Below are 27,488 nucleotides of genomic sequence, written 5' to 3' on the forward strand. Positions count from 1 at the left end.
TTGAGTTTTTGGTGGCTGCTTGGGGGTCTCCGTGTGTTTTTGGGTATCCCAGCGGAGTTTTAGGGGTCTCAGCAGATTTTTGGGGGTCTCACCTGGATTTTTAGGGTTTCACCAGGTTTTTTGGGGGCCGCTTGGGGTCTCAGTAAGTTCTTGGGGCCTTTCTGTGGTCTCAGAGGTTTTTGGGCTCTCACCGAATTTCGGGGCCTGCTCGGAGGTCTCATTGAGTTTTTGGGGGCCCTTTGGGGGTCTCAGTGGGATTTTGGGGGTCTCAGGGAGGTTTTTGGAGGGCCTCACCGAATTTTGGGGGCCCCTTATGGGGTCTCAGTGGGATTTTGGGGTCTTAAGTGTGTTTTTGGGGAACCCACCTGGTTTTCTAGGGGTCTCACTGGGATTTTGGGGGCTGTTCAGGGGTCCCACTGGGATTTTGGGGATCCCATTGTGTTTTGTGGGTCTCATTAAGTTTTTGGGGGCTGCTTGGGGGTCTCAGTGTGTTTTTGGGTATCCCAGCAGATTTTTAGGGGGTCTCAGCAGATTTTTTTGGGGGGTCTCACCCGGATTTTTGGGGCCTCACTGAATTTTGGGGCCCCTTCAGGGGGTTTTATTGAGTTTTTGGGGGTCTCATTGAGTTTCTTGGGGCCCCCTTGGGGGGGGTCTCCCCCTGCCCAGCTGTCGGTCAAGAACCGCTTCACCTGCGGCTCTGTGGTTCACTACGTGGTTCCTGGCTGACCCCTCCCCAAATTCTGGGAGCCCCCTCCCCAAATTGGGATTTCCTCCCCCCCTCAAAGCCCCTCCCCACCCTGAGGGCCTGCTGGGCACCCTGGTGCAGCCGTGGGTGATGGTCTGGGGGTCAGCCATGCTCAGGAAGCCCTTGAGGTGCCCCCCGCCCCCCACGGGCACCGTGGACACCGTGAAGTCCTGGGGAGGGGGTGTGTGTGGGGGTCAGGACCCCCAGAAACCCCCCTGGAACTGCTGCAGACACCGAGGAAAACCTCCCCCCAAAAAAACCGAAAAGAGACTCCCTTACAAAGCCCCCCCAAAATTTTTCCCCAAAGCCCCCCCAAATTTCCCCCAAATTTCCCCACAAAGTGCCCCAAATTTTTCCCCAAAAGCCCTGCCAAATTCCCCCAAACCCCCCAGGGCTCTGAACCCCAAAATTTCTTGAGGATCTGAACCACCCAGAGCTTCCTCAAAGCCCTCTAAAACCCTCCAAATTCCCCAAGATTTCCCCACAAAGCCCTCCAAATTCCCCCAAGATCCCCCGAAATTTTCCCCAAACCCCCCAGAGCTTTGAACCCCAAAATTTCTTGTGGGTCTGAACCACCCAGAGCCCCCCCAAACCGCCCCCAAAGCCCCCCCAAATTGCCCCCAAATTCCCCCCAAAATTCTCGAAAGCCCCCTGAATTTCCCCCAAGATTCCCCCAAACCCTCTGCAGGTCTGAACCCCCAAATTCCCTCCGAAATTCCCTCCAAACCACACCCAGAATCCCCCTACCCTCCCAGGGGATCTGAGCCCCCACAAACCCCCCCGGGGGTCTCACCCTGAAGGCATCAGCAGGTTGGTCCAGGGCGAGATTCCCACAAAAAATTCCCGGCCTGGGGAGGGCAGGGGGCGGTTGGGGACCCCCTGGAGGGTCAGGGGGGATTCCCGGGGGGTCCCAGAATCACCAGTGAACAGAACGTGCGCTGGTCCAGCGCCGCCTTCTCGTCCGTCACCGACAGCGCCCGGAGCTGGAGCTGCTCCAGCACCTCCCGGAGCCCCCCCGAACTCAGGGGGAGCAGGGGGTGAAGGAGGGGGACATGGGGGGGTCACGGAGGGGGGCAGTGGGCACGACCTCCCAGAATCCACAGAGACTCCTGAACACACAGAGATCCTCCAGAGCCCCCCAAGCTGGGGGGGGATGGGAAGGTCACGGAGGGAGGACACCGGGTTAGAGCCCCACCAAACCCACAGAGCACCCCCCTGGATCCACAGAGACGCCCCAGAGCTCCCCGAGCTGGGGAGGGGGACAGGGGGGTCATGAGGGGGTCACGGGGGGGGAACAGGAGGCACGACTCCCCCCCCACAGAATCCACAGAGACCCCCGGACCCACAGAGCCCCCTGAGCTGGGGATGGGGACAGGGGGTCATGGGGGGGGACACCGGGCACGACCCCCCCTAGAACCCACAGAGATCCCCCAGTGCACCTCAACCACCCCTGAAATGTGGGATCCAAAAAGCGGGGGTAGGGGGAGGGGCTCAGGGGATGTCAGAATGCCCCCCCCCAGCACTCGCAACCCCCAAAATAACGCCCCCCAAATTCCAACCCCCCTCCCCATCCTCGGGGTCCCAAAGCAGCTCCAGGATTCCGCCCCCCCTCCCCAATTCGAACCCCACCCGGTGTGTCCCCGGTCGTCCTATCCCCCCAAACTCCCTCCCCTCGCCCCCTTGTTGATCCCCCCACCACCCCCCGGTAATACCATAATGCCACCGCCCAAACGCCCACCAAGCCCCCTGCCCATTTCGCCCGGTACCTCATCGCCGCGGGGGGGTCCCGGCAAGGTCAGCAGTGCCGTCCCCCCGCTGATCCCACCCCCCAAGCCCCCTCCCCATTGCCCCCCAGGGTGGGGCAGCGTCCGCACCAGGGCGGGTGTGAAGTGCCCGAGGGGCTCGGACAAGGCTTGGACCCCTCCCCAAAAACGGGGACTTCTTCCAAAAAACGGGACCTTCTAAAAACGGGAACCTTCCCCACACGGGGCCTCCCTCGGCCGGGGGGGCAGTTTTGCGGTAAAACGCGGCGGGTTTAGGGCTGCCCTAGGAGGGTCTAAATGGGACAGAAGAGGGGGGGAGCGGGGGCGGGGGAGAAGAAGAAAAGAAAGGGCGAAGCCTTCGACCTCGGCGCCGTGGGGAGAGGATTGGGGGTGGGGAAGCGTCGCTGATTAACGTGGCCTCATTACCGATAATTAGTGGCGTGCGGTAGCCCCTTAAAAACGTCCCTCGTACACAAAACTGCACAAAATTTGAGTGGAACGCCAAAAGAGCCCCCCGGAAAGGTCACCGCCCCCCGAAATCCACGGTCGCAATCCCCCCGAATGCATTGCGGCCCCGCCTACCCATAATGCATTGCGGCCCCGCCTACCCATACTGCATTGCGGCCCCGCCTACCCATAATGCATTGCGGCGGGCCCCTACCCATAATGCATTGCGGCCCCGCCTACCCATAATGCATTGCGGCCCCGCCTACCCATAATGCATTGCGGCCCCCGCCTACCCATAATGCATTGCGGCCCCCGCCTACCCATAATGCATTGCGGCCCCGCCTACCCATAATGCATTGCGGCCCCGCCTACCCATAATGCATTGCGGCGGGCCCCTACCCATAATGCATTGCGGCCCCGCCTACCCATAATGCATTGCGGCGGGCCCCTACCCATAATGCATTGCGGCCCCCGCCTACCCATAATGCATTGCGGCCCCGCCTACCCATAATGCATTGCGGCCCCGCCTACCCATAATGCATTGCGGCGGGCCCCTACCCATAATGCATTGCGGCCCCGCCTACCCATAATGCATTGCGGCGGGCCCCTACCCATAATGCATTGCGGCCCCGCCTACCCATAATGCATTGCGGCGGGCCCCTACCCATAATGCATTGCGGCCCCGCCTACCCATAATGCATTGCGGCGGGCCCCTACCCATAATGCATTGCGGCCCCGCCTACCCATAATGCATTGCGGCGGGCCCCTACCCATAATGCATTGCGGCCCCGCCTACCCATAATGCATTGCGGCGGGCCCCTACCCATAATGCATTGCGGCCCCGCCTACCCATAATGCATTGCGGCCCGCCTACCCATAATGCATTGCGGCCCCCGCCTACCCATAATGCATTGCGGCCCCGCCTACCCATAATGCATTGCGGCGGGCCCCTACCCATAATGCGTTGCGGCCCCGCCTACCCATAATGCATTGCGGCGGGCCCCTACCCATAATGCATTGCGGCCCCGCCTACCCATACTGCATTGCGGCCCCGCCTACCCATAATGCATTGCGGCGGGCCCCTACCCATAATGCATTGCGGCCCCGCCTACCCATAATGCATTGCGGCGGGCCCCTACCCATAATGCATTGCGGCCCCGCCTACCCATAATGCATTGCGGCGGGCCCCTACCCATAATGCATTGCGGCCCCGCCTACCCATAATGCATTGCGGCCCGCCTACCCATAATGCATTGCGGCGGGCCCCTACCCATAATGCATTGCGGCCCCCGCCTACCCATAATGCATTGCGGCCCCGCCTACCCATAATGCATTGCGGCGGGCCCCTACCCATAATGCATTGCGGCGGGCCCCTACCCATAATGCATTGCGGCCCCGCCTACCCATACTGCATTGCGGCCCCGCCTACCCATAATGCATTGCGACGGGGCCCTACCCATAATGCATTGCGGCCCCGCCTACCCATAATGCATTGCGGCCCCGCCTACCCATAATGCATTGCGGCCCCGCCTACCCATACTGCATTGCGGCCCCGCCTACCCATACTGCATTGCGGCCCCGCCTACCCATACTGCATTGCGGCCCCGCCTACCCATAATGCATTGCGGCCCCGCCCGTACACCGAATGCATTATCTGTAATAATTACAGTAATTTCACGACTATAAGGCACACCCTTTTGACGAAAATTTTCTCTGGAACCTGGAAGTGCATCTTATAGTCTTGTGCACCTTATCTGATTGATGAACTTCAGAAATTTGCCTACCCGGAACTGAGAGCGGCAAGCTGCGGGGGGGAGCCGGCAGGGCCATGGCTGCCAGGTGGAGGCAGGACAGCCCCTTCAGAGGCACCCCCCGCCCCCGTGGAGGCGGGATGGCCCCTCCAGAGGCACGGCCCCGCCCCGTGGAGGCGGGATGGCCCCTCCAGAGGCACGGCCCCGCCCCGTGGAGGCGGGATGGCCCCTCCAGAGGCACGGCCCCGCCCTGTGGAGGCTGGATGGCCCCTCTACAGGCACACCCCGGCCCCAGAGAGGCGGAACGGCCCCTCTACAGGCACGCCTGGCCCTGGAGAGGCGGTAAGGAGGGGCAGTAGCCATAGCCCGGCCACGGAGAGGAGGCACGGAGGAGCGGCGGGCATGCCCCGGCCCTAGTGAGGTGGCACGGAGCAGCATCGGGCATGCCACGGCCCCGCCGGGTACAGGTGGGTCTGGGGGCCCCAGGCACCCCTCCTGCCGGGTACAGGCTGGCCCGGGGGCCAATGGCTGCTGGGCTGAGGCGGGGCCTCACCCAGCAACTGCGTGGGGGGAGCTGGGGGCAGAGCCTCGCTGCCAAAATAAGTGCGCCTTATAGTCCGGTGCACTTTATTTGATCTACAAAGGTTCAAATTTTGCCGACTGCCCGGGGGTGTGCCTTATAGTCCGGTGCGCCTTATGGTCGTAAAATTACTGTAATTATTATAATTTTGAAATAGAGGGGTTTCCAGGCAAAAAAATTGGAATTAGGAATAACAGTTCTTTTCTAGGGAAATTAAAATAGAAATACAGTACTACAAAGAAACAAACTCCAAACCCTGACAAAGTCAGAGCACAACATGACACCCGTCAGGCAGGGTGTTGGCAGCAGTCCCATTAAATGGTGGCTGCATCCTCCTGCAGTGACAGATGTGGCTCATCTGGAGCAGTGCTCCTGTAGAAGGTGCAGTTTCCCTCCAGAGCTCCAGTGGTGATGTGGAGAAATCCGGTTTTCCTCTGGAGTCCAGTGGAGAAAGGGGCTCCCTTAGTGTCCCAAAACCTCTGTTTTTATCTTGGTGAGAAATGTTGGGCTCTTCCCCCTGGCTGGAGCAACTTCCAATGGGATGCAGTAATTTTATCAGTCCCACAGTGGGACTCAATGGCCATTAGCAGAAAATGACTGGCTGGAGGAAGGATGGGTTGTGAAAAGATAAAGAACAATGCCCTGCCTGGTTTCAATGGATGGCCCGTTAGCAGAATATCTGCCATTGAGATAAGGATCACTGTCCCCACCCGCAACAGATGGTGATAGAACAGATACTTTTTTATCACATTCTGTATTGTAACGTGCGGCTTATAATCAGGTGTGGCTTATAAGAATGAAAAGTTGCTGGCACCCAGAAGTGCGGCTTATACTCAGTGCGGCTTATAATCGTGAAATTACTGTAGCTGAAACAGCATCTGAGGCAAAAAGCAGGTCAGGCTTTGCAGAGCTTAGGTGAGATGCTAAGTGTTAGGGGAGAGCCTCAGGCGTTGCCAGTGGAGCTGTGTGTGGAGAAAAGGAGTTCCTGCAAGTTTTGGCAGAGAAGCCCAGATTTGTCACAGGAGCTGACCGAGAGGCCAGCAGAAAGCTGAGAACAGCAGAGAAGCACTAGTACTGTGACTCTCTTAAAAATCAAGCAAAAGCACTGTTGGCTGAAGTGTTCCTAATAGAGTAAAAGTAAGAAAACTTAAAATATGGAGCACTGTTTTCCTTACTATGTGACCGATGTTCCAGAAAGGAAGCAGCACTCTGTGTGCCTTCTTTGTGTGTGAATCAGAGGTATCTGACTCACTTAACAGTTTCTTCTACTAATGGAAATGTGCTGCAGATCTGAGCCAGTCAGAAGTGGTGACAATGTAATTACCTTTCCCAATTGTGCCGAAAGTGTTCCAGTTCTTCCCAGCAAGTACCAGAGCTGCAGCCTTTGATACCGGGATCAGTCAGTCTGGAGACAAATGTTAGATGGGAAAGGAGTATGATACCAAAGTAGTACCAAAGCTTTCAAAGGCAGAAACCTGGTAAAGGGTTTCTAAACTTCTCTCTTATTCCATCAGCCTGCCTATTTTTCTGCTATGGAAATGACTTCAGATGCACTCTGTACACCAGAAGGTTGTAATCTTGTTCTGCAAGGAGATTTTAATGAAAAACTAAAAGATGGGTGAGTTTGTAAAGGTTATGTAGGACTGTGAAAATGGATATAACCAAGACAGTGAAGAAGATAGGCTAGTTTCAGGGATGGATCTCATTTCGATTCACAACAGCCTTTCAGACTCAGTTGGCTGAGTGTTTTCCAGTGACAGAAGGAAGATGTATTGCTATATAAGATGAAAAATAAGCAAATATCTTTTTTTTTTTCCCCTGTGACAGTTTCGCCATATACTGGTCAGGCCACAGAGTCTTATAAACACTTTTTGTTAGCAGTGCGCAATTTACTGCTTATTAAAATTGTTTACAATGTTTTGGCCTCAGATGTTTGATTCAGGATCTAATAAAGAGCTGGTGATTTGTCAGGCTGTCACTCTGTGGAAAAATCAAATTCTTTTGCCTGTTGGCCATCATCTGAGCAGTGGAACCATGGCATTTGCACAGCCCCTGATTCTGCTTTCAGTGAGATCCCTGCCTAGAATGTAAATCATCATCCTCTGTTCCTCTACCACATGTTTATCAGCAAGGGCTTTTATCCTTCAGAGGGGAGGTCAGTATTTGTTGTAAAAGTAGTGGCTCAATTTCACAAAAAAAAAAAATTCCCAGCACTGGAAATTGTTACCATCCCATCAATGGACTAAGTTACTTCAGCGTCTTCCAACCATTCCTCAAGTGACAGATACAGGGCTTTCATTTCTCTGTGTCTCCAAGAGATCCCTATAGTCAAGGCCCCTATTTTTTCCTTTTCTCATCTTGGGTTTGTGGATCACCTATGCCTTTTGCAATATTTTTGACTTGGTTTTGTCTCTTTTGCTATTCCATTTGGGAATTTGTAGTGGCAATATACACAGCGAGGCAGGCACCACTGAATCTTGGCAATGTAAAGAAATCACCCTGTAACTGGTAAAACTGGAGTTTGCTATCCCATGGCTGTGTCCTGCTGCCCAAACTTTCCTACCAAAATTCCCCCCTTCTGTTTATTATCACTCACATCATAAGGAAGAGACAGCACCCTCAATTGGGACTGAATCCCATTTAGCCTTGGACTGATCCCATGTAAACCACCCTGCAGTTTAAGCTGGGCAGGGAGCAGCCAGGATTTATTAGTGAGTCCCTACTGCATCCTTCCCCCTTTCAGACTTTGTGCACCTGGCTGAGTTTCAGTGAACCTGTGAGAATTTTTCTCTCCTGAACTCGATTGCAATTGACTGACAGGTTCAAAAGCTATTGAAGGTGTGGTAGAAAGCTGGAAAGCAGATTAACATAGCAAGAGCAACTAATAAGAGAAAAGGGATCTTAAAATAGCAAATATCCACAAGTCTGCAGTCACTGGTGCTGAATAACAATGTTGGTATAAGAGCATATGGTCTTAAAATAGCTTAGAAATTAGACAAAGGCTCTTAGTTATCCTTGATGTTCTTGAACAGCCTTGCTGTAGGAGTAGTGAGAGCAAATCATCTACTCTGCTTTTTAGTGTATTTCATTTATGAATGGGTTTATACAGTTGTCTATGCCTGCAGGGAAAAAAAGAAAAAATCTTTTAAGTGTCTGGAAACATGATGACTTTTCTAGGGCTGTGTTCCTACCTGCCATCTCTGACCCTTCAAGAAAAAAATAAAGCATCCCTGACCTTTCAAATCACTCAAAAAAACTATAGCTAGATGTCAGTCTGTTTCCCACATACTTTTTTCCCCCCAGTGATGGCATTTCTTCCCTGGCTGGGGGGAGTCCTTTTAACATTAGTCAAGGTCTCTGCAGTTTGACCTTTACTGTCCAGATAGGCAGTAAAATTGGATCTCAGAAAAAAAAGTGGCTTTTGTTTTAATCCCAAAGTGTTGTCAGGTGGGTGGCTCTGAAGCCATCCTTCTCATGTTTTCAGACAGATTTGCTGTTAAACTAACTGAACAGAAGTATGCATGGTTGGTCAGTCATCCAAAAATGAGGACAACAGCACAGGTACTCAGACTGGCTTGCAGGTCAGCCAGATTATAGGATTTTCCCTTCACAGAGGTAAACTGCGATATCAGGACAGTCACATTAATTGTGCTATAAGATCCAAGGAGCCCAGCAGGGTATTTTACAGCTCCAGATTTGGACATACATGTTGTCAGGTTCTTTGGCGTGCTTGGAAAGGTGGACTTAGGCAAAACTATGGATGGGGAGGGATCTGGATTTAGAGCTGAATTAATTCTGTGGGAATAGAGCAGATCTTGTAGGCAGCTGCACCCTTCTCTGTTTTATTTCTTCCATTTTAGCTGTGCAGTAAGTTTTCTGTGGTTGCTGCATTACCTTGTGTGGAGCTTGAAGCAGGCTTCCAAGGATGAGGTGCAAAGAGAGATGGGATGGAGACATGAAGTCCCTGGCTTGTGCTCCCTTTCTCTCCTCCTTGCCTGCCTTGCTGTCCCTGTTCTCGGACCGCAGCTGGGATCTGTGGCCGGCAGATTTGACGAAGCTTTCCCGTTGCCCCACGGCAGCCACGAGCCGGGCAAGGCTCAGCAGTGTCGCAGGCACCCAGGGACAGACCCGCTGTGGCCACTCAAGGCCACCTGTGCCTGCCTGCCCAGGGCACGGCTGAACTGTGCCCGCCATGGCAGGTGAGCCCTGCGCAGAGCCCACGGCTGATGGATCCACCCTGCTTGCACACTTGCGGCTGGAGAGGGTCCTGTGGGCTCAGACAGCTCCCAGGAATCCTGTCCCTGCAGGTGGAGCAGCAGAGCCTCTGGCCACAAGACACATCAAGCGCCCAGTGCCCCCATCCCCTCCAGGGAAGGGTGGCCCCGCGGGCAGGGGCTTCAGCCAGGAGGTGGGAGGAGAGTCTGGGGGCATTGCGGGGTTCCACTCAACAAGCCTCAAAGGCACTCGGGCCCCAGGGGCCGAGGGGGAGCATCGGGGGCTGCGAGCGAGTTGTTCTCCACTCCCAGGCACGCTGCTGAGGGAGCGTCGCAGAGCAGCTGCGGCTCTGAGAGCTCTCCTGCCAGCTCCACTCCTCCCGATGCCATTCCTACCTCCAGGATTTTTCCCTGACTCGCAGCATCACCATCCAAAAGTCTCCCTGGAGGAAGGTATCTGCTTGCTGGTTTGTCTCTTTAGCCTTTGCCTCATCCGCGGGAGAAGGGAGGAAAAAAGCCATAAGCAATCAACTCGTCTGCGTGCCCCCCCGCTTTTACATTTCCCCCTCCTGCTCCCTTCCTTCCGTCAAGGGGGAGTAAAATCCCCGTCTGGAAGGAGCTTTTTCAAGGTCCATGCATGGATGGCAGCAAATTGGAAGAGGTGAGCAGCCGAGAGAAGATGTGAGAGCTGGAAGGGCCGTGCCGTGGGAGTGGTCCTTGCTTTGTGTGCAAGTGAGGCAGTGAATGTGCAGCCTCCCACTCCGGGTGCATCTTTTTTTGGATGCTGTGTAGTTCCCTGTGTGAAATGCTTTTTTGGCTAAAAGAAGAAGAGATGTCACATCAGGAGCTCACCCAGCGACTGACCACGGTTATCACCCATGTGGGTAAGGCATCTTTATTTTTCTTCTTACTACATTTTCGTGGATTCGGGGGCCCTGTTCCCCCAGGAGGTGCTGCTGCCTTTGTGTGACAATATCACACCTGTGTGTGAAATAGGAGCCATCAGCAGACTGCGAATCCCCAGCTTTAGGCAATTACACAGCCTTTTATTGATGGTTTGTTTTTCAGGCATGTTTTCTCTGAAAAGCAGGAACAGTAAGAGCAGCGTGTCCTACCTGTGAAGTGATCTGTGTAAAATACCCGAGCACAGTTCTTGCAGGGAGGTGGTGGAGAAAAGGGGGTGTGGGAGGATGCTGGAGCAAGCCAGCGCTAATGTGCTGTGCATTTGCTTGTGATACTGGAATAGCAGCCCGTTCTCAGAGAATCCTTTCATGGCCTTTGCTGTTTCAGGATTTCTGGAAGGTGCTAGGAGAGGAACAGGATCTCAGAAGCTTTTCCCTCTGTCAGGCTTGATTTTACTGTTTCTAAAATTCAAATGCCAGTGAATACAGGTGAGGCCCTATGCTTTGCACTGACATCCTTATGCATCTGAGCTGGGTACCCACCTGCTGGCACTGGGGACTGCACGACCAGGAACTGAGGAACCTGAAACTAGCAAGACAGTAGGAGATGCTGGTGGTTAAAATATCAGCTGAGAAGAGCTTTTGTGACCCTTTTTGTTACCTACAGATGAGTTAAAGCAGATTGCAGCTGTGTTGCATCACATAAAGAGAACATTTTTAGGTGAATTGTATAGGATCAAATTTTATAGCTGTCAGTGTTTGCAATGGATTGTGTGCTGTGAATGCCAAAGATGTTGTACAGGTTCCTGAAATGCCTTTGTCACTGGCTTTGTTCAATTTGTGTATGAAACAATGTGACCAAAATTTGGCTTTTAGGGAATATATAAGTAAGGTTCCAGACCAACATTATTCTTTGGTTTGGTATTAGCTATGGCAGCTGAACTAAGTTTAATAGAGCACATGCAATCAGTATCTTGCATAAAGAAATAGCACAAAAGCAGATTCAAAGTCAATAAAATATTTAAGACCAGGCCATATCTTTCCAAAATATTTTCCAGGATAACCTCAGCAGGCACTTGGTATGGGGGCGAGTATGATTGCCAGGAGAGCTTGCAGCAGCAGGCTCTTTGACCCAGTAATGCCAACATGAATTGCTTTGCAATTGTGCAAATTCAGATTGACATGAAGTCACGTGAATTCACATTTTTTAAATGAAATTTAGAATTCAGTATTAGGCATATTAACTTTTTTTCTTTTAATTTTAAAGACTATTTCAGGAGAGCCAAAAAGATTTGTATGTCTTCTGGTTTTTCTTGTTAAACTCAATGCAGGTCCCCATCATCCATATTGAGGACTCTCCTTGATATCAGAAAGGATTTGTTAGAGGTAGCATAGCATTATGTTACCTACTGTGTAGTATACTATTATCTAATAGGAAGACATTCTGGACACTAGAAATGCTGATGAAACTTTCCCCTGTTGTCTGCTAAATTCAAGAGAGGTTTCTGGGTCATGAGGCTGATGCTAGAGAGTCTTACTGGTTTCCTGGAGGTCAACCAGCAGGCCAGTCCTCAGGAGAGGAGTGAAGGTCACAGATCTTGGTGTTCTTTCCATTCCACACTGAGGCGAGAGCTTAGCTGATCAGCTTTCATCAGGGAAGGATAATCACACCATTTCCTCAGCCATCCAAAACCTACAAATCAGACCCTACTTGAGGAGTCTGCCTACCTTTTTGTGGGCAGTAAATTTTTTATTGAATCATGTAAGTGGCAAAAATAGTTGTGTAAAAATGGAAGAAAGTCACATTAAAACATTTGTTATTGGCTGAAGAAGGAACATTCCTTCCGAACTCATGATGATGATGCACGATGTTTACAAATCACATGTTGTAACATGGGTGCCTAGCTGAATCAGCAGTGGCTTATTGGAAGAATAATTCCTGGGAAGCTGCAGGGGCCTCTCGTATGTTCATTGGGAATCTTTACAGCTCAAAAAATGAAAGGGCTCTCAGCCTTAGCAAACTGAGGGGATCCCTGGCTATTTATAGTGTTTACTATTTTTACAACTCTCACCCTCATGTTACCACTTGCACTGGTGGGATTCAGACTCTCTGGAATATAGACAGCTCTTTGCTGGGAGGACAGTTCCCAACTCATCCAAGAGCAGGTGGGAAGAAATTTATTCACAAAATTTGCAAAATGCCAATCAAGACCTTTATGGGAGCATTAAAAAGAAAGACCTTTGCATTTTCAGTAAAACTTTCATGGGATAATTTTGGTCTGTGTGAAGTAATGACACACCATTTTATTTTAAATGTGTCAATAAGAGTGTCACATAGTTAATTGCCTGGGGCTCAACTTATCTGTCCTGGACAAAAGCTTTCATTCCTCATTAGCTGACTCATTTTGTGTTACACAGTTCATATGCTAGCAAAAAAAGCATCTTATCCTGCTACAGACTTCATACATATAGTACCTGCCTCACCTAGGTCAAAATCAAAGCTTTGAAGGTATTTTCCTACTTCACAGTAGCTCTCTTAACTCGGTACTTTTCTAGTACCAACCTGCACATTAGTACATCTTCAAGCAGTGTAAAACAACAGAAGACCAAATTAGATCTGTTAAACAGCCCTGTGTTCCCTCAGCTTCCCTGGGATTATTCCTGGCTGTCCTGATGTGAGTGAGGTAATGGGGCCATCACAGGTGCCTGGGACAGGAGTAGTTTGTGAATACTAGCAAGCTTTCTGCTTACTATCTGAGATTTAGCAGCAGCACTACCCAATCTTGTTACCAAAACTGCGTCAAGAGTCTTTTTTTAATTTACCCTACTTTCATTGAACTTGTTTGTTGGGAGGTGTTGGGGAAACACGCATCAATTTTGGAAAAAGTGTGTCCTTTGGGTAGGTGGCAGCTCTTCTGTGGTGGGGAGGGAAGAGGTTTGCAGGGTGACATGCCTGGTGCTGACAGCAGGATTGTTTGCCTGTGGGAACATGTACAGCTCTCCCAGGCTGCAAAGCCCACAGGAATACGCTTTTGTGCTCTCACTGCCCACCCACACTTGGCAGCTGGCCCCCAGAACTCTGATGCCAGCTTTGCTTTGTGTGGGCAACGTTCTGGGCACAGTTGTGCACACAAGCATCTCCACCCAGTGCCCCATTTTCTGCAGATTTTTTTTTCTTAAAATGGTTTTATGATAGGATGGGGCTGCCAGACCAATGTGAGCTGTCTCAAAAGGACAGCAGCTTGGCTTCTCTCTTGCCAATAAAGAATTCCACAGCACGCGGGAGACGGGGTTTGTTAGAGGCTCTCCTTAATTCTCAATGAAGTTGTAGGAGCTCCTCCCCTTCAAATGTTAACTGGACCCAGATGAGCTGACTGCCAGTGTCCCTGGTAGGAGAGGCACTGGTGTGAATTTGCAGAAAGCACTACATTGCACAAATGTTGCATACAAGAAATGACCCCATACGTTCATGTCAGCTTTCATCTGATTTCATACACTCGTATTTTCCCAGTCTCTCATTTTATGAAGAAAGCAAACAAAAAGGAATTTAAGCAACTTTATGGAAACCAAAAGGAAAGTCAGTGACAGAACTTAGTTTAGGATTGACTTCTCTGGACTTAAAATTCCTATGTTAATCACGGTATGTCAATTCCTATCACTCTTGGCTTAACCGGCAGAGTTGAGGAGTGGTGTAAAATACCTGTGTGTGTGAAGAAAAGCTGTGTTATAATTTGGGACAGGAAGTAAAGGATGAGACTGCATCTACCTGACTGTGTGAGAGGAATTTAGGTCAACAGAATGGAATAACCCGAGTTGGCACTTGTCCGAGACCAGTGGCTAAGCATCACAAGTCACAGAATCTGCTTTATGCTACAAAGCCACAAATAATCTAATATGTCACAGCTGGACAGACAATTGCAATGTTTCTGATATGTGTCTGTACACATCAAGGACAGAAAAAAGGGATATTTTAAGAAATTAATTTTGAGGTACTGTATCAAATAGGCCCTTTTCTGGTCCTATGCAAAGGCTTAAATCAAATCAAATTCCTTTGCAACATAAAATTCTTGCCTTTGTTTTAGAGCATTCATGCATTTCAGGAACTCTTTTTGAACCATGGGTTCTGCATCACTGTCCTACTTTGGGATTTCTGGTGCACAGCAAGGGGAAACTGCTCTTGCCATTGACCACAGCACACCAGATTTCCTCACCCAAAAAAGAATACAGGCATGGGAGGGGCATCTATCACTGCATTCCCAATGAAATACAACAATAGATAGCTGCAGAAATGGGTTTGCTAAATTTACTTGGGATCTCATGCTTATGAGAAGTGGTAGGCTGAAGTTTCCCTATTAACCTACTTATATTAAAAAATTGAGCTTTAATCATGTTATCTGCATCTTTATCTCTGTACCCCAGTAAGGCTTTTGAACTGTTGGCCAATTTTTACCAAACTTGGTGAAGTGACAAAGGTCAAAAATATTGAATTCATGCCAAAAATATATATATAAATAGTATCTGAAGAGAAAGATTAAAATGATGAAGACAAGGGAAATAAGCTCATTCTGTTAGACCTCAGAGATTCCATGTGGGAGGGTGGATTGTGGGAAAGGAGAGATAATAGCAAATTATCTTTTTTAGTTTCACAGCTTAAAAAAGCTACTTGTTTACTTTTTTGTTCCTAGATTGTGGTTATTAATTTTACTCCATTCTATATGGCCTATTCTGTGCAGCTGTTTCACTGGAAACTGTTTACTAAAGAACTGTTTAAAAGTGTTTTGCTAATGCTGCAAATCTTGTCTCTATAAAAAGTGGAAACTAAGCTCTCACAGAAATCCATGAAAAATGTGCAGATGTGTCTGGTGCACTTTCCAAGATGTAGAATATTGCAAGTACCACAGACTTGTTTAAAGCCCACATTCTAACCTGGTTTGCAGAGATATTATCAGAAATAATGATTATTAGAAACTGCTGTTAGTTTGGATCCAGAGCACTAGTTTGTCTCAAGACAAAATATTTATGGAATAGTTTGACCTCATGTTCAGGAGAGGTGACTAAAGAGCTTCCCAGAAACAGTAGCATTCATTAAGGCTACTTCAGTTTCAGGAGAGAACAGCTCAGAAATGTTCCTCTTCCACATTCCATCTTTGACTTTAGGTGAATACTTTTTCATATGGGATGTGATTCTGGTATCCTTGACAGAATTTAAGAAAAGCTTTGCAATATCCAGGTGTGATACTAATTTCTTTCAGAGAAGCATGCCCTAAGGAGAGCCATGCAGAGCCCCACAGAATTAAAAAACTGCTTACAGCCCTGTTTTCTCATTTATTGATATCCTTCCTGAAACTGGCTGTTACAACCTGAGCTTTCATTCTCATGCCAGTAAGAGACCAGGATGTTGGGAAGAAAAGGGAATAGGAGTAGCTCTCCACCATCTGCTTGCTGCAAGGTTTTCACACTTTCTGCTTACGCATGTTGTGATGGCAGCTGTTGGAGACAGGGAACTAGGCTGGATGGAAACTGAAGTGCGATCCAATCTGTCAATCTCTAAGACAGTCTTAAAAGCTTCCACGTTGCTGCTCTTAAATCTAATGCTACAGCAGATTCCCTCTGTCCTTTATTTTCTAATCTACTTCAGTAATGACTTGTAGGTGTTTGTCTCTTGGCATGGGGGAGTGTTTAGCACATGAGGAATTTAGTAAAGGAAAGTCAGGTGGTGTGATCCAAGTTTAGCTGTTAGTAGTGGTGATGCCTATGGTCCCTTCCACAGCTGTGCTTGCCAGACACCAGGTCCTGTACATGCTTAGAAGCTCTACTGGCTTCTGCAGTTCATTTTTTAGGGCCTGGAAAATAGTTGGGACTCAAATGAGTTATTCCAGGATACATGCTTCAGCCAAAAGGAAGTCTATCTGCTGTTTGGGTCAGCTCTTCTCTTGATTTTCCTGATGCCTCCTATGTTTCAGGACTGTTTTTCAGACAGTGTTAGCTCTCTATTGGCAATTTTAGTGGAGCAGAAAGCAGAAACCTCTGACTTCAGAGCAGGCTCTCGCTAACACTTTGTGGTAGTCTTTTGTTGGGTCCTGAGGACTTTTTTTTGGCACGCTTTTATTTTTCGGGGGTAGGGAGAGGGTTGTGTATCAAATAATTTTTTAAAACAGAATGAGGTAGCTTAGATCAAAAGTAAGGGAAAAATGACAGCAGCATTCAGTGCAAGCCCAGGGTTACCTGGAAGGAGGAAATGGGAGGAGTCTCCAGGGTGAAGCAGGTGCAGGAGGTTTCCTCTTGTGTGAGGTCTCTGAGTCTGGCACAATGAGAGATGCTGGTGCTGGCAGAAGTCATTGCTCGCTAACAGGCCGGGCAATGGAGACCATTCCTCATTGCTAAGGCCTAAGCTTAAAGAGCAAATAGGAGCAAAAGAGGCAGAGAGGAGCCCCTATCTGTTCTCATCTCTGTGGCAGAAGGGAGCTCAGATGGCCTCACAGGAAATTAAACTAAGCTGACATATATCATATTGCCTGGTAGCTCGTTAAATACAAGGACCTTTTTCCACCTCTTGCCTCATCTTTTATTTAATTCATTTTTCCCACCTTCCATATGGTGCCTGAATCGAAGAGTTCCCTTGAGAGGGCATTTCCCTGAGGGAAACAGGATCAGGATTTGGGAAGGTACTTGCAGCACCAGGTCCTCTCAGTGAACAGAAAATAAGCTAATCAATTCCATTGCTGTCACTCTTTTCCCCCTTCTGTACTGTGTTTGAGGCCTCTTTTACTCTCAAGGCTGGACTTATTGTTTGATCTAGGATGAACTTCTCTGAATGGGACCCAGGTGACTGCTAAAATAATTTTGACAGCATATTGTCTGGTACGTTATGCTAGTCCTGTCTGTATATTTTCTCCTGTTCTTCAGAGCTGGGCTTGTGTTAAAGTGTTTGGGAGAAGAGAAACCATGCATGTTTTCTGGCCTGGCTTCTTGTACCTAGCTTCAGAGTTCAGCACAGCAACATCTGGATTTCCCCAGGTGGTCAGTGGATAAATGATTGGGAGAAATCTAAGTTCTCTGCTAAGCTGCCTGATTCTGCTCACGTGAGAAACTGCTGGAGAGTGATGTGAAAGAGATAACATGGCACATGGGTCATTGCTAATCAGTGAGTCACACTAACCTGTGCAGCAGATGCTGCCAGAACTGAAACCAAGGAACAGGGGGGAGGCAGGGTGAAGAAACAGTCAACTCTTACCTACATAAAGGGAAAACATCAGCTGTAAATACCTTAAGTGATCTGTAAGTCATGGCATGGAAGGAGGAGCTGCTTAGGGAGCAGGAACATTGTAAAGAGCTCTTGAGTTTAATGGAGCAAAGGACAACAGGCTCCATTTTGTCGTGGGGACAGATGTGTAGGGAACAAATGGGTTGAGATCACACTATCTTCAAGCTCCACTGACATGTAAGCACAACACAGATAGCATCTGTGAGTCCAACAGCATAACTGTCTCTGAGGAATGGTTGAGCTCATGTACTGGAGCGGAGCCATGTCCAACATGTGAATTCAGGCTGGTAAAGTCTAAAGCAACAGCATTCATTCAAGGGTTAAATACATTACATTTCTATGCACCTCTTTTGCAGGGCAACATTGCAGAAGGATTGTGCCTTTTCAGCAGAGGCCTGCAAATAATTCTGCATTAATGAATTATTCTGAATATAGTTCTTCGTTCATCCTGTCTTGTATTAGAATATTTCCTGCAGTGTAGTAGGGAATGAAGCCCTGAACTGAGACAGACAATCATTAATTTCCATGGACCCTGGGATATAGTTTACTAAGCTGCTGTGTTCTGTCTCCATCTTTTCTAGCCATTGAAGGGACCTGACAGTACAGTACAATATCCTCCAAAAAACGGCCAGAGGAAAGACAGACAACCAGGATCAATAATTCATGCTGTCATGAAATGGTGGTCTATTTTGTTTGCCAGAACAACACACACAACCCCACACCCACACACACATGCTCAAAACCAGCTTTGCACCTGCTGTGCCTTTTATTTGGAGTGTTCTTGAGAATGCATTGTTCCAAAATCGCTGCTGTCATGACTTTTGAGTCCTGAATCTTTTAGGAAATCAGGAACTAAACAAGCACAGCCAAAGCACTTACTCAGCCTTCATGGAGACTGCTACTCATTTCACTGTCATCCCTCTGCCTGTTCAAAGGTGGATTGTGCCCATGGTTTGGCTCCAGTATAAGGTACTGCCATCTCATCCTAGCTCTCCTGCTCTGAGCACACAGGGGCGTGTTTGGCCCTTCAAGGCAGCCAGCCCAGCCCTCTCTTGTATCTGCAGAGCTTCCCTGATTCCAGAGGTGCATGACTGCAACACAGGTGAAGTTCTCTGAGGACTCAGTTGCACTAAGAGCAGGACTATTACAATGAATGCAAATATCACTGTATGGAAGTTTAAACAGACACACAAAGGCCCTTTTTGGAATGTTAGTCCAATGCTATTTTGATTTTAAAAGTCGCTGATTCCTTGGATTATTCAAGCATGGGAGTAAAGGTTAAATTTCTGCAGAAGCCAAAATCCTTTGAAACATTGCAAAGAGGTGATGGGAAATGATCTGTTATCAATATTACAACAAAGTGTCTCTGATCCAGAAAGGTGCAAAGAGCTCTTTATTTCTGTGTGAATAAATGGAGAACTGCTGGTACTCAGCACTCCACACGACCAGATATTTTTATCTGAGTGCACACAGCTGTAGCTGACCCAGCTGTAGCCTCTGCTGCAAATAGGTATAAGAGGCAGCACAGGGTTAGCACCTACTGTCAGCATTGTCCTGGGTTCATATAGGGATCCTGAGTTAGTTTGTCAGAGCTCAAGGAAAGCCAGGCTGTGAGGATCTGGATTCAGATTCTCCCCATCCATGAGTGCAACCTGTAATCTTTGTGCTTCCAATTACATCAATTTGTTTCTCAAAGATCTTGGATGGAAAGCAGCAGCTCCTGTCTTGAGACTGTTTACGCACCCACCTGTATCACCTAATGTGTGAGCACCCCAATAGTACTACAACAGTGGGGCTGTCATAGTATCAATCCATATATTAACACCATAAGTTACAGAATTCATGTGAGGAGGGCTGGATCTGCCACTTCCACAGTGCAGACTGTTGCCCAGGGCAACGAGATATGAGGGGCTGCAAACCATTTAGCTCTTGCTTCCTCTGCATGACCAGGAGCTGTGTGATTTCCAGTTTCCCTTGGGCAATGTATTGTCTACAGCTGGTCCCGAATACAAGAGCAGTTATCTGCTGTTCAGAGTCATAAATACAAGACAAACAATGCTGATGTACAGCATTGTGGCTGCCTGGCAACAGCTGCTGATAGGATCTGACTCTCCTCTTACATGCCTTGAGCTCCAGAGATTCTGTAGGAGTTACTCACATTTTACACTGGAAAACCACTTGAGGTTCAATGTGAAGAGATGAAGAAAATCTAAAACCAGAGACGATATCTTTCAGTATTTCAGGAGAGTGACTTTTGCCTTTAAATTCTAAGACCTGTAAGAATTTTAGATATACATAGGTAGGTAATTAGCCCACAGTTACTGGTATCTCCAATTATTATTACTGCAATACCTCCAGTTTAATTATACCTTTCTAAGGATGTGCACATGCTGACAGACAGGTATAAAGAAAAAGCTTCAGCAAACACATGCAGCTCTAGTAGCAGTGATAAATAGAAATTATATTATTTGAATGTTTGAAAATGCTGCCTGTTAATCATATATGTTACAATTTTAACACTTCAAATGCATTTTTGTCTGGTATGGATTTCATATTCTCACCAAATTGCTGTGGCTTGAATTACTATCAAGAGAGTTTGCTTCTTATTTTCAATCAATAATCCTTCACCTGACAAAGCATGACTATAAATATTTCCCCTCTGTGAGTCTGAAGTTCACCGTTATCCATTACACTGTGGTTCAAAGGTCTCTGAAGCCAAGGCTTAATTTTTGAAGGGATCAATGTTGGTGTTTGCAGCATAAAAGCCAAAGCTGATGACATACATAGGAGCCATACTATTGATCTTGCAATATCCAGAGAAAAGGTTATTTCAAGCTGAAATAGCTGTGGCCTTAGCATGACCCTGAGCTGTGGGCAGGTGCATGACTGATCAGAGAGCTCCTGGCAATACATGCCAGTTGTTGGTGCAGGAAGGCTCCTGGGAAAACCTGATTAATCGTTGTTATGGTGATCAGCTTATTCTGTGAAAACAGACTTCCTATTTTTTTAAATAAGAAATTCTAAACTATGCTCACCATTTCATCTGTCTCAGATGTTTGTGCTGTTAACTGTGTCTGATATCTCTTTCCCTTCCATGTTGATGAAACCAAAAGAGGCTTCACAGCTGGCTTTGAAGTCACTGTTCAGTTTGAGGTAAACTTTTTAGTAATTTTTGTTGATAGCTCATAAAAATCCATCTTCCTGGTTTGGTTCTCAGCTAGGGGAGAATGCAGTTTCAGCAATGTGCAATTGTCATTTTGGATCATGTTGAATTACACTCTGGCTATACAGCAGAGCCTTGTGCATCTTTTTATCTTGAATGGGAGCAGGGAGCTGGCAGCAAGCGCCCTGTGAGGAGCAGAACTGCATGGACAGAGCAAAGAGGAGCTTGGCAGGGATGTTTTGTGCCCGTTCTACCCCAATATCAGCAGCTCTGTACAGGCCACACGCTGCCAGCCTCACTCTCCCCTTCTGAGCTGAGATGTCACCACCATGAAATGGTGAGGAGAAATGAAACACAGGCGCTCATCCCTTGAACCCTCTTTGCAGCAGGATAGCGGAGCAGGGCTGCTGCTGGGGATGAGGGGTGTGTGTGCTGGTCTCAGGAAGAAGCTGTGCCAGAGCAGCCTCCTCCGCCGCGGGGAAAGGGCAGCAGAGGGCACAGCAGCGCCGTTTGGCACTGCGGTTTCCACTGCCCCAGACCCTCAAGGACAGGGCCAGACCTTTCTCGGATCAGCTGAAAGGCAGAATGTCACAGAGCTGGGCAGAGGAGTCTCTCTCCTTCGAGCCCCTTTCCCAAGAGATCCGATGGCACTGCCGGGTTTGGTACCCAGGAGCTGCGCTCCGCTGCTGGAGAGATCCAGGCGCTCCCAGCGCCGCCGGTTTGCGGAGGAGCCGCTGGAGGGCGCGGGATGGGAGAATCGCTCCGGCCCGAGGAGAACAGCTCCGATCCAAGGGGACCCGCTCCGACCCGAGGGGACCCGCTCCCATCCAAGGGGACCCGCTCCGACCCGAGGGGGACCCGCTCCCATCCAAGGGGACCCGCTCCGATCCAAGGGGACCCGCTCCGACCCAAGGGGAACCCGCTCCGATCCAAGGAGAACCGCTCCGATCCAAGGGGGACCCGGTCCGATCCAAGGAGACTCGCTCCGATCCAAGGAGAGCCGCTCCGATCCAAGGAGAGCCGCTCCGATCCAAGGAGAACCGCTCCGATCCAAGGAGAACCGCTCCGATCCAAGGAGACCCGCTCCAATCCAAGGAGAACCGCTCCGATCCAAGGAGAACCGCTCCGATCCAAGGAGAACCGCTCGGTCCCAAGGCGGACCCACGCCCACCCCCACACGGGGCCCAAGCCCCGCATCTCCCCGCTCCTGCGGCAGCAGCATCAGCGTGCAAAGTACCGACAGCACTAATTCGGAGAGAACCGAGGTCACCAGAGATTAAACAGCGACATGGTGGCTGAACCTTTGTAAATGGAGTACCCACGTTCTCTATTTAAGCTTTTCGTCCGAACTGGATTATAGTATAGGACGACATCACTTGACACATACATGTGTGCTATTCAATCCGTTTTCCTGTTTAGAAGTAAACACATCTGTTTATTTTAATCTGTAGAAAATACAGGGAAGCCTAATCTTATAACAGCTTCTCTTTCAGCAAATATGAGAATCTGTTGTGATTTTGATAACTTGATTAAACACTACAAGAGTTATTAAAGTCTTAAACATCTGCCAGCAAATAAAGAGCTAGGAATATACCTTACAGAAAAATAAGACTGGCATTAGCATGTTCATTCTCACCCCCCCAGAGAACTGTCCTAAAATACTTGAGCAAAGGTGGAGACATTCAAATGATACATCAGGTCTAAATTAATCTAACAAGTCTAAACTGCAGGTCAAGAACAGCAGAGAAACCACCTGAAAACAGCATCGCCCACAGCATAAGGGGAAGGGAGTGGGGACCCTCCTAAACGCAGCAGCTGAAGCATTGGGTAGAGGGAGTGTTGGTGGAAGCCTCAGGTGAGAATGCTCTGGCAGTTCAGGCTGACTGGTGTACTCAGGATCCTGACTCCATGCTGCTGCCAAATGCAAAATATTTTCTCAGTAGAGCTCACATGCTCTAAAATACCTGGCATGTCCACTGCCAGTGCTGATATTTGGAATCAGTCACTGAGCCTGATTTTAAAACTCCTTGTTAGCATTTTGTTATTTTACCAATTAGTTCATTTTTTTGCAGTTTCAGTTCAGCAGCCTTCACTATGAGACCTGCTGACCCTGAATGTGTGCGCAGTAATAATAATTAGACTGATACAGACAGTGCTGCAAAATCTTAATGAGCGGAATTTTATTTTAAATTCAATGTTGGCAAGATGGGGATATCTACAAATGATATAAAATAACACTGAGAAATCCTCTGTGCCATGCTTAAGGCTACAACCAAGAAAGGAATATTTCCTAGTGTTTTAGTAGATATTTCTTTATTTTCTTGCTTTACTGCAGTAATTGCAATTGATCTTAGACAAACTGTATGAATACCTTGGGATTCAGTTCCCAGCTGAAGAATTTTTTCCTTATGCTTCATTATTTGAATTGAGATTTTAAATTTCACTGATGAGTTCTTACAGTGCTTGTGATACAATTAAAAATATTGGATTTTTTTAGTTTGTTTTACAATTGATTGCGATTCTCGAAGCATGTGTATTTAAACAAGAAACAAGAAAATTCTGTGTAAAATTATGTGCATTTATACTACAAAGGAGCAGCAAAGAAGTGGTTAAAGAGAGGGTGAAATGATTGTTAAGCTAATTCAAAGGGCTCTCAAACCAGTGGGAAATGTGTGGATATATCTTTTTAGCACATTCCTCCCCATTTTTAGGCTTTTGTGGGGCAAAACTTTAGGGGAAATTATTCTTCCCCCACGAGCTTTCTTCTAACAGCTCTCAGATCCATACTCAAATACATCTAAGCAAAAATATTCTTCTTAAAAATGATATCCTTTTATTGGCAGTTAGAAAGGAAATAGTTTATTTCATGGGAGTAACAATTTCTCTGTGGTGCCAGAGTGCTCAGCTGAGAATCACTGGAGAAGTACAAAGCATTATTTAGTGCTACATGCCATGAAGTGAACTTACATCTGCTGGGACTAAGGTCCATAAACGCATGTGGGATTTAGATACATTTTATTGAGTTAATCTTTGCTGGTCAGCAGAAAGCGTTTGTAATGAGGTTTCCTGACAGACTAAAGAGCAATTTCTTATCTCATCAGAACACTGCACCACTCAGCTTTAGGCAATTTAAGTCCATGGTGGTGTTGAAGTCAAAGCACTGTCCTTATTTCATGTGGGCTGGCAGTCTAACCTTGTGCAGACAGCACTCAGCACTTCCCAGCACGTGAATGCTGCATGTGGAACACTTGGAGTCGACTGGGAAGGTCACAGCATTTGTGGAATGTTGCAGAGAAACTCTTGTGCTGCTTCTTGTAGGAAAAGTTCACTCAGGTGCAGCTCTATACTCTTTCTGCATCCGAAGCTGACTTACAGATGTCTTTTTTTACTGTGTGGGCATACTTGCCTGTTAATATAGATCCATGAATAATTTCAGTCTTGTTATGAAAGGAAATGAGGCTTTCATGCTCATATTTTTTCTATCCCAGCTGGCCCTTTTCCAGATAATTTTAGCAGCTCTTGCCTGGTTTTGACAAAGGATTGAAACTCTTGGTTTCCTGTGAATTTATCCTATTTACATATTCGAGATTGGGTGTGGTGACAAAACCCAATAATTGTGCTGGCTGAGGAGGAGAGGGGGAGGACTGGGGGTGTGGTTGTGTGTGATAATGTCTTGCCTTGCCGTGCCTGGTGTGTGATGCAGTGCTGCAGCTGGGGAGAGGTGAAGGAAGTGCACACATGGTGCACACCAGTGCACGTGCTAGCAAGTTATCCATACTGTCCATATCCATATCAATACCTTTATTTTCCTGCTTCACACCAGGCTTTGGCGTGACTTGGGAAATCACCCCATAGATTGTCTCTTTCTAGAACCTAAAATCCGTTACAGCTGATGGTTTAGAGACAAAGCTGGGATGGGTAAACTGGGCTGGGAATGGTGCAGGGGTTCAGGCCATGAGGAACTGACTCTGCAGGTAATGCACTGAGTTGGACAAACTCCTGTTGCCTGGGTGTAGGTGTGTGCAAGCATCCAGCTGCCCTGTGTGGTTGCACTTGTGGATGCACACAGGAGAGTGTTCAGCCTCTCATTTGCTGGTGCTCAGCGCAGAGAAACTCAGAGAAACTGTGGGTGGGCAGGTCCTTCAGGACAGACCTCTGGTTTCTGACAGCCATCCTCCCTGAGGAAAAAGGTGTATTTCAGAATTGCCAGGGCAGAGGGAATAACTCCTCTTTGACTGATTTTTATCCTCAGTTCCCTAGATGAACACAAACCCTGCCCTGGGGATGTTAAAGGAGTATGTTTGATCTGTATCTGCCAGCTGAGAGCCCAGTCAGGCAAAGCAGTGTCTAGGAAAGGCTCTACAAGAGCTTCCTTTTCCTTGTGGATTGCACAGAGTGACTGAGTGAATCTCAGTGCACAGACAGGCGAAGAGGGAAAAATCAATAGTCCCTGAGGCCCAATCTCCTACTCCTTGTGGTAACTGGTGTTGAGTGCTTGAGAGATGGCAAGAAAACATTGGAAAGGCCTTTACTGCACTTTGTAATGTGAGAAGCTCTTTCTTCCTGTTCAGCTAACATTTGGCATGTGTCCAAAAGCCTGGAGTATCAACAGCCCTTGTGATGCTCATAGATGCTATTTTTATCCCCGTGTCTTTCTGGTTCTCCTTTATGTGTTTCAAGTTATGAATTGCAAGCAAAAAAAAAATGCTGTTTCCATCAGGGAATGTGCACAGCTGCTCCTCAGGGAAGGAGGCTGTCCTGGTGGTCTTGGCTGGTCCCAGCAGCTGTTCTGCACCTCTCTGGAGGCTCCCTGCAGGGAGGAAAAGGTGAAGGAGGAAGAAAGAGGAATAGTGCAGTGAATCCAGTGCAATGCTCTGCATGACAGCAAGGATTAGGGTTACCATACCCTGGAGGTGACTTAGTGTGTCAGTGGCAGAGTACAGAGAGGAGAAAATATGTTCCCTTCTTAATGTCCAGAGTCTGTCCTTTCCAGCTCTCATGGTGCTGCTGGAGGACCGTGACACAAAGGCTGTTCCCGTGCACTGGTGCTGCGCTGCTGATATGGTTTAGGAGCTGGAGAATGGGCATATGACATGCCTGGTTTTATAGCTCACAACCTTCTCTGTGTTACCCAGTGTCTCACTCATGCGTCTTTTGCGTTTACTTGTCCCTCAGTTTATTCCCATGACTTTAAGCCAAGAGCCATTTATGTTTTGGGTAGATCGCTCAGAAAGGCTCTTGGTCTCACTTAGGTCTGTAAGCATTTTCATGATCAAGACTGGAATAACTTTGCATCCAAGCCTAAACCTTGGACCTAGCTACTCTTTACCCCTGTGCCAGATACACACTGGTGACTCTGGGGTCCGTTTGTTTGTCTTGCCAAGCAGGAGAGAAATGCCTTCTGTTCTTGGTGATCTGCTCTTAGTTGTAGAGATCAAGAGAAGCCAGGTAAAATAAATCCTGCAGATGCAGCAGCAATCTGTGCCCATGGCTTGGTCTGTGAAGATTCTGCTCATCTTCTGATCTCCTGAGAATCTTATCTATCCCAGCAGTGATGTCACTGGCTTGGGGGTTTCTTTCTGTCTTCATTTTTGTTTGTTTTGGATTTTTTTCTTTTTTTTTTTTTTAATGATGATAATGGTCCTTGAATCACCTTGATGTCTTCACAGCTTTGAGAAGACAACAAAGTTCTTTGGCTGAGGTTGTCCTTTGATCTTCACTACTCACTCCTGCTTTTGGCAGTTTGCGTGGGAGTTCGTGTGCGTCAACAGTGGCAGAATTGTTGTTTCCCTCTGCTGAAGGTGACCAAAAATGTTTTGCTTGTCCGTTAAGAAATCACTTTAAGCAGATCAGTGTAATGAGATTCTGAAGCCATATGGCACTGGAATTAGTGCCTTCTAGTGCAGGAAATGCATGTTGCAATTGCAACAGTGCTGTATGCTAGAAATTTCAAGAATACAGATATTTTTTCCTCTGCTTGTTCCTTTAAGTCCTTGGGGTTTAAAACAATGCCTGGGATGTTGCCCTTTATTTAAAAAGGAGAGAAAGGAAGTCCTGGTCTGCTTTTTATTAGTTGGGAGGAAATAAATGGAAGTTAATAAAAAAAAATAGTTTCTATTTCCTACCTGACCACTGGAATGGATGTTACCTGTCACAGCACCAAGAGTGCTCTGAAAAGAAACCTTTCTATCAAACTACTGAAATGCCTTGTGGTTTATCAGATTCATGATCTGGGAGATGGGAAGGCAGAAGCAACGTTATTGAGGTATATGTAAAATGAAAATGTGTTTCAGCATGGCTATCAAATATTAGTTCAAACATCAGATAAAACATCATGAAATAGGAAAATGTGAATCTGGGGTTTTGGGAAAGAAATACAGATTATTTTCTTAGCTTCTCTGTGTATCAGTCTTTATAGTGGCATTGAATTTAGATTTCTTAGATTGTGGAATACTGCATACATAGGTGGAGGGAGCTGCTGGTTTTCATGAACAAGTAAGATACATTTTGTTGTTGGGTTTTTATGATTTGTTGTTTCTAAAATGTTGGTGGATAAGAGAGGTAATTTTTTCAGTCTCTTCTACACTAAAGTTTCTTAATGCTTCTTACAAGGCTCTGATGGAAAAGCGATTCCTGTTTCCCCTCAATTGCTTTAATGA

General features: G+C 47.7%; 1 protein-coding gene across 1 annotated transcript in view; it reads left to right on the top strand.

Moving 5' to 3' along the window:
• The first annotated feature begins 9,748 nt into the window (after nt 1-9,748).
• MCF2L2 (MCF.2 cell line derived transforming sequence-like 2) overlaps nt 9,749-27,488 on the top strand; it is a 153,888-nt gene continuing 136,148 nt past the window's right edge. Inside the window, exon 1 of the mRNA XM_033068605.2 lies at nt 9,749-10,384. Coding sequence (XP_032924496.1) covers nt 10,282-10,384 — 103 coding nt within the window. The 5' untranslated portion in view covers nt 9,749-10,281. The remainder of the gene's footprint in view (nt 10,385-27,488) is intronic.

This window comes from Catharus ustulatus, chromosome 10 (assembly GCF_009819885.2).
Source record: "Catharus ustulatus isolate bCatUst1 chromosome 10, bCatUst1.pri.v2, whole genome shotgun sequence".
NCBI classification, from domain to species: Eukaryota; Metazoa; Chordata; class Aves; order Passeriformes; family Turdidae; genus Catharus; species Catharus ustulatus.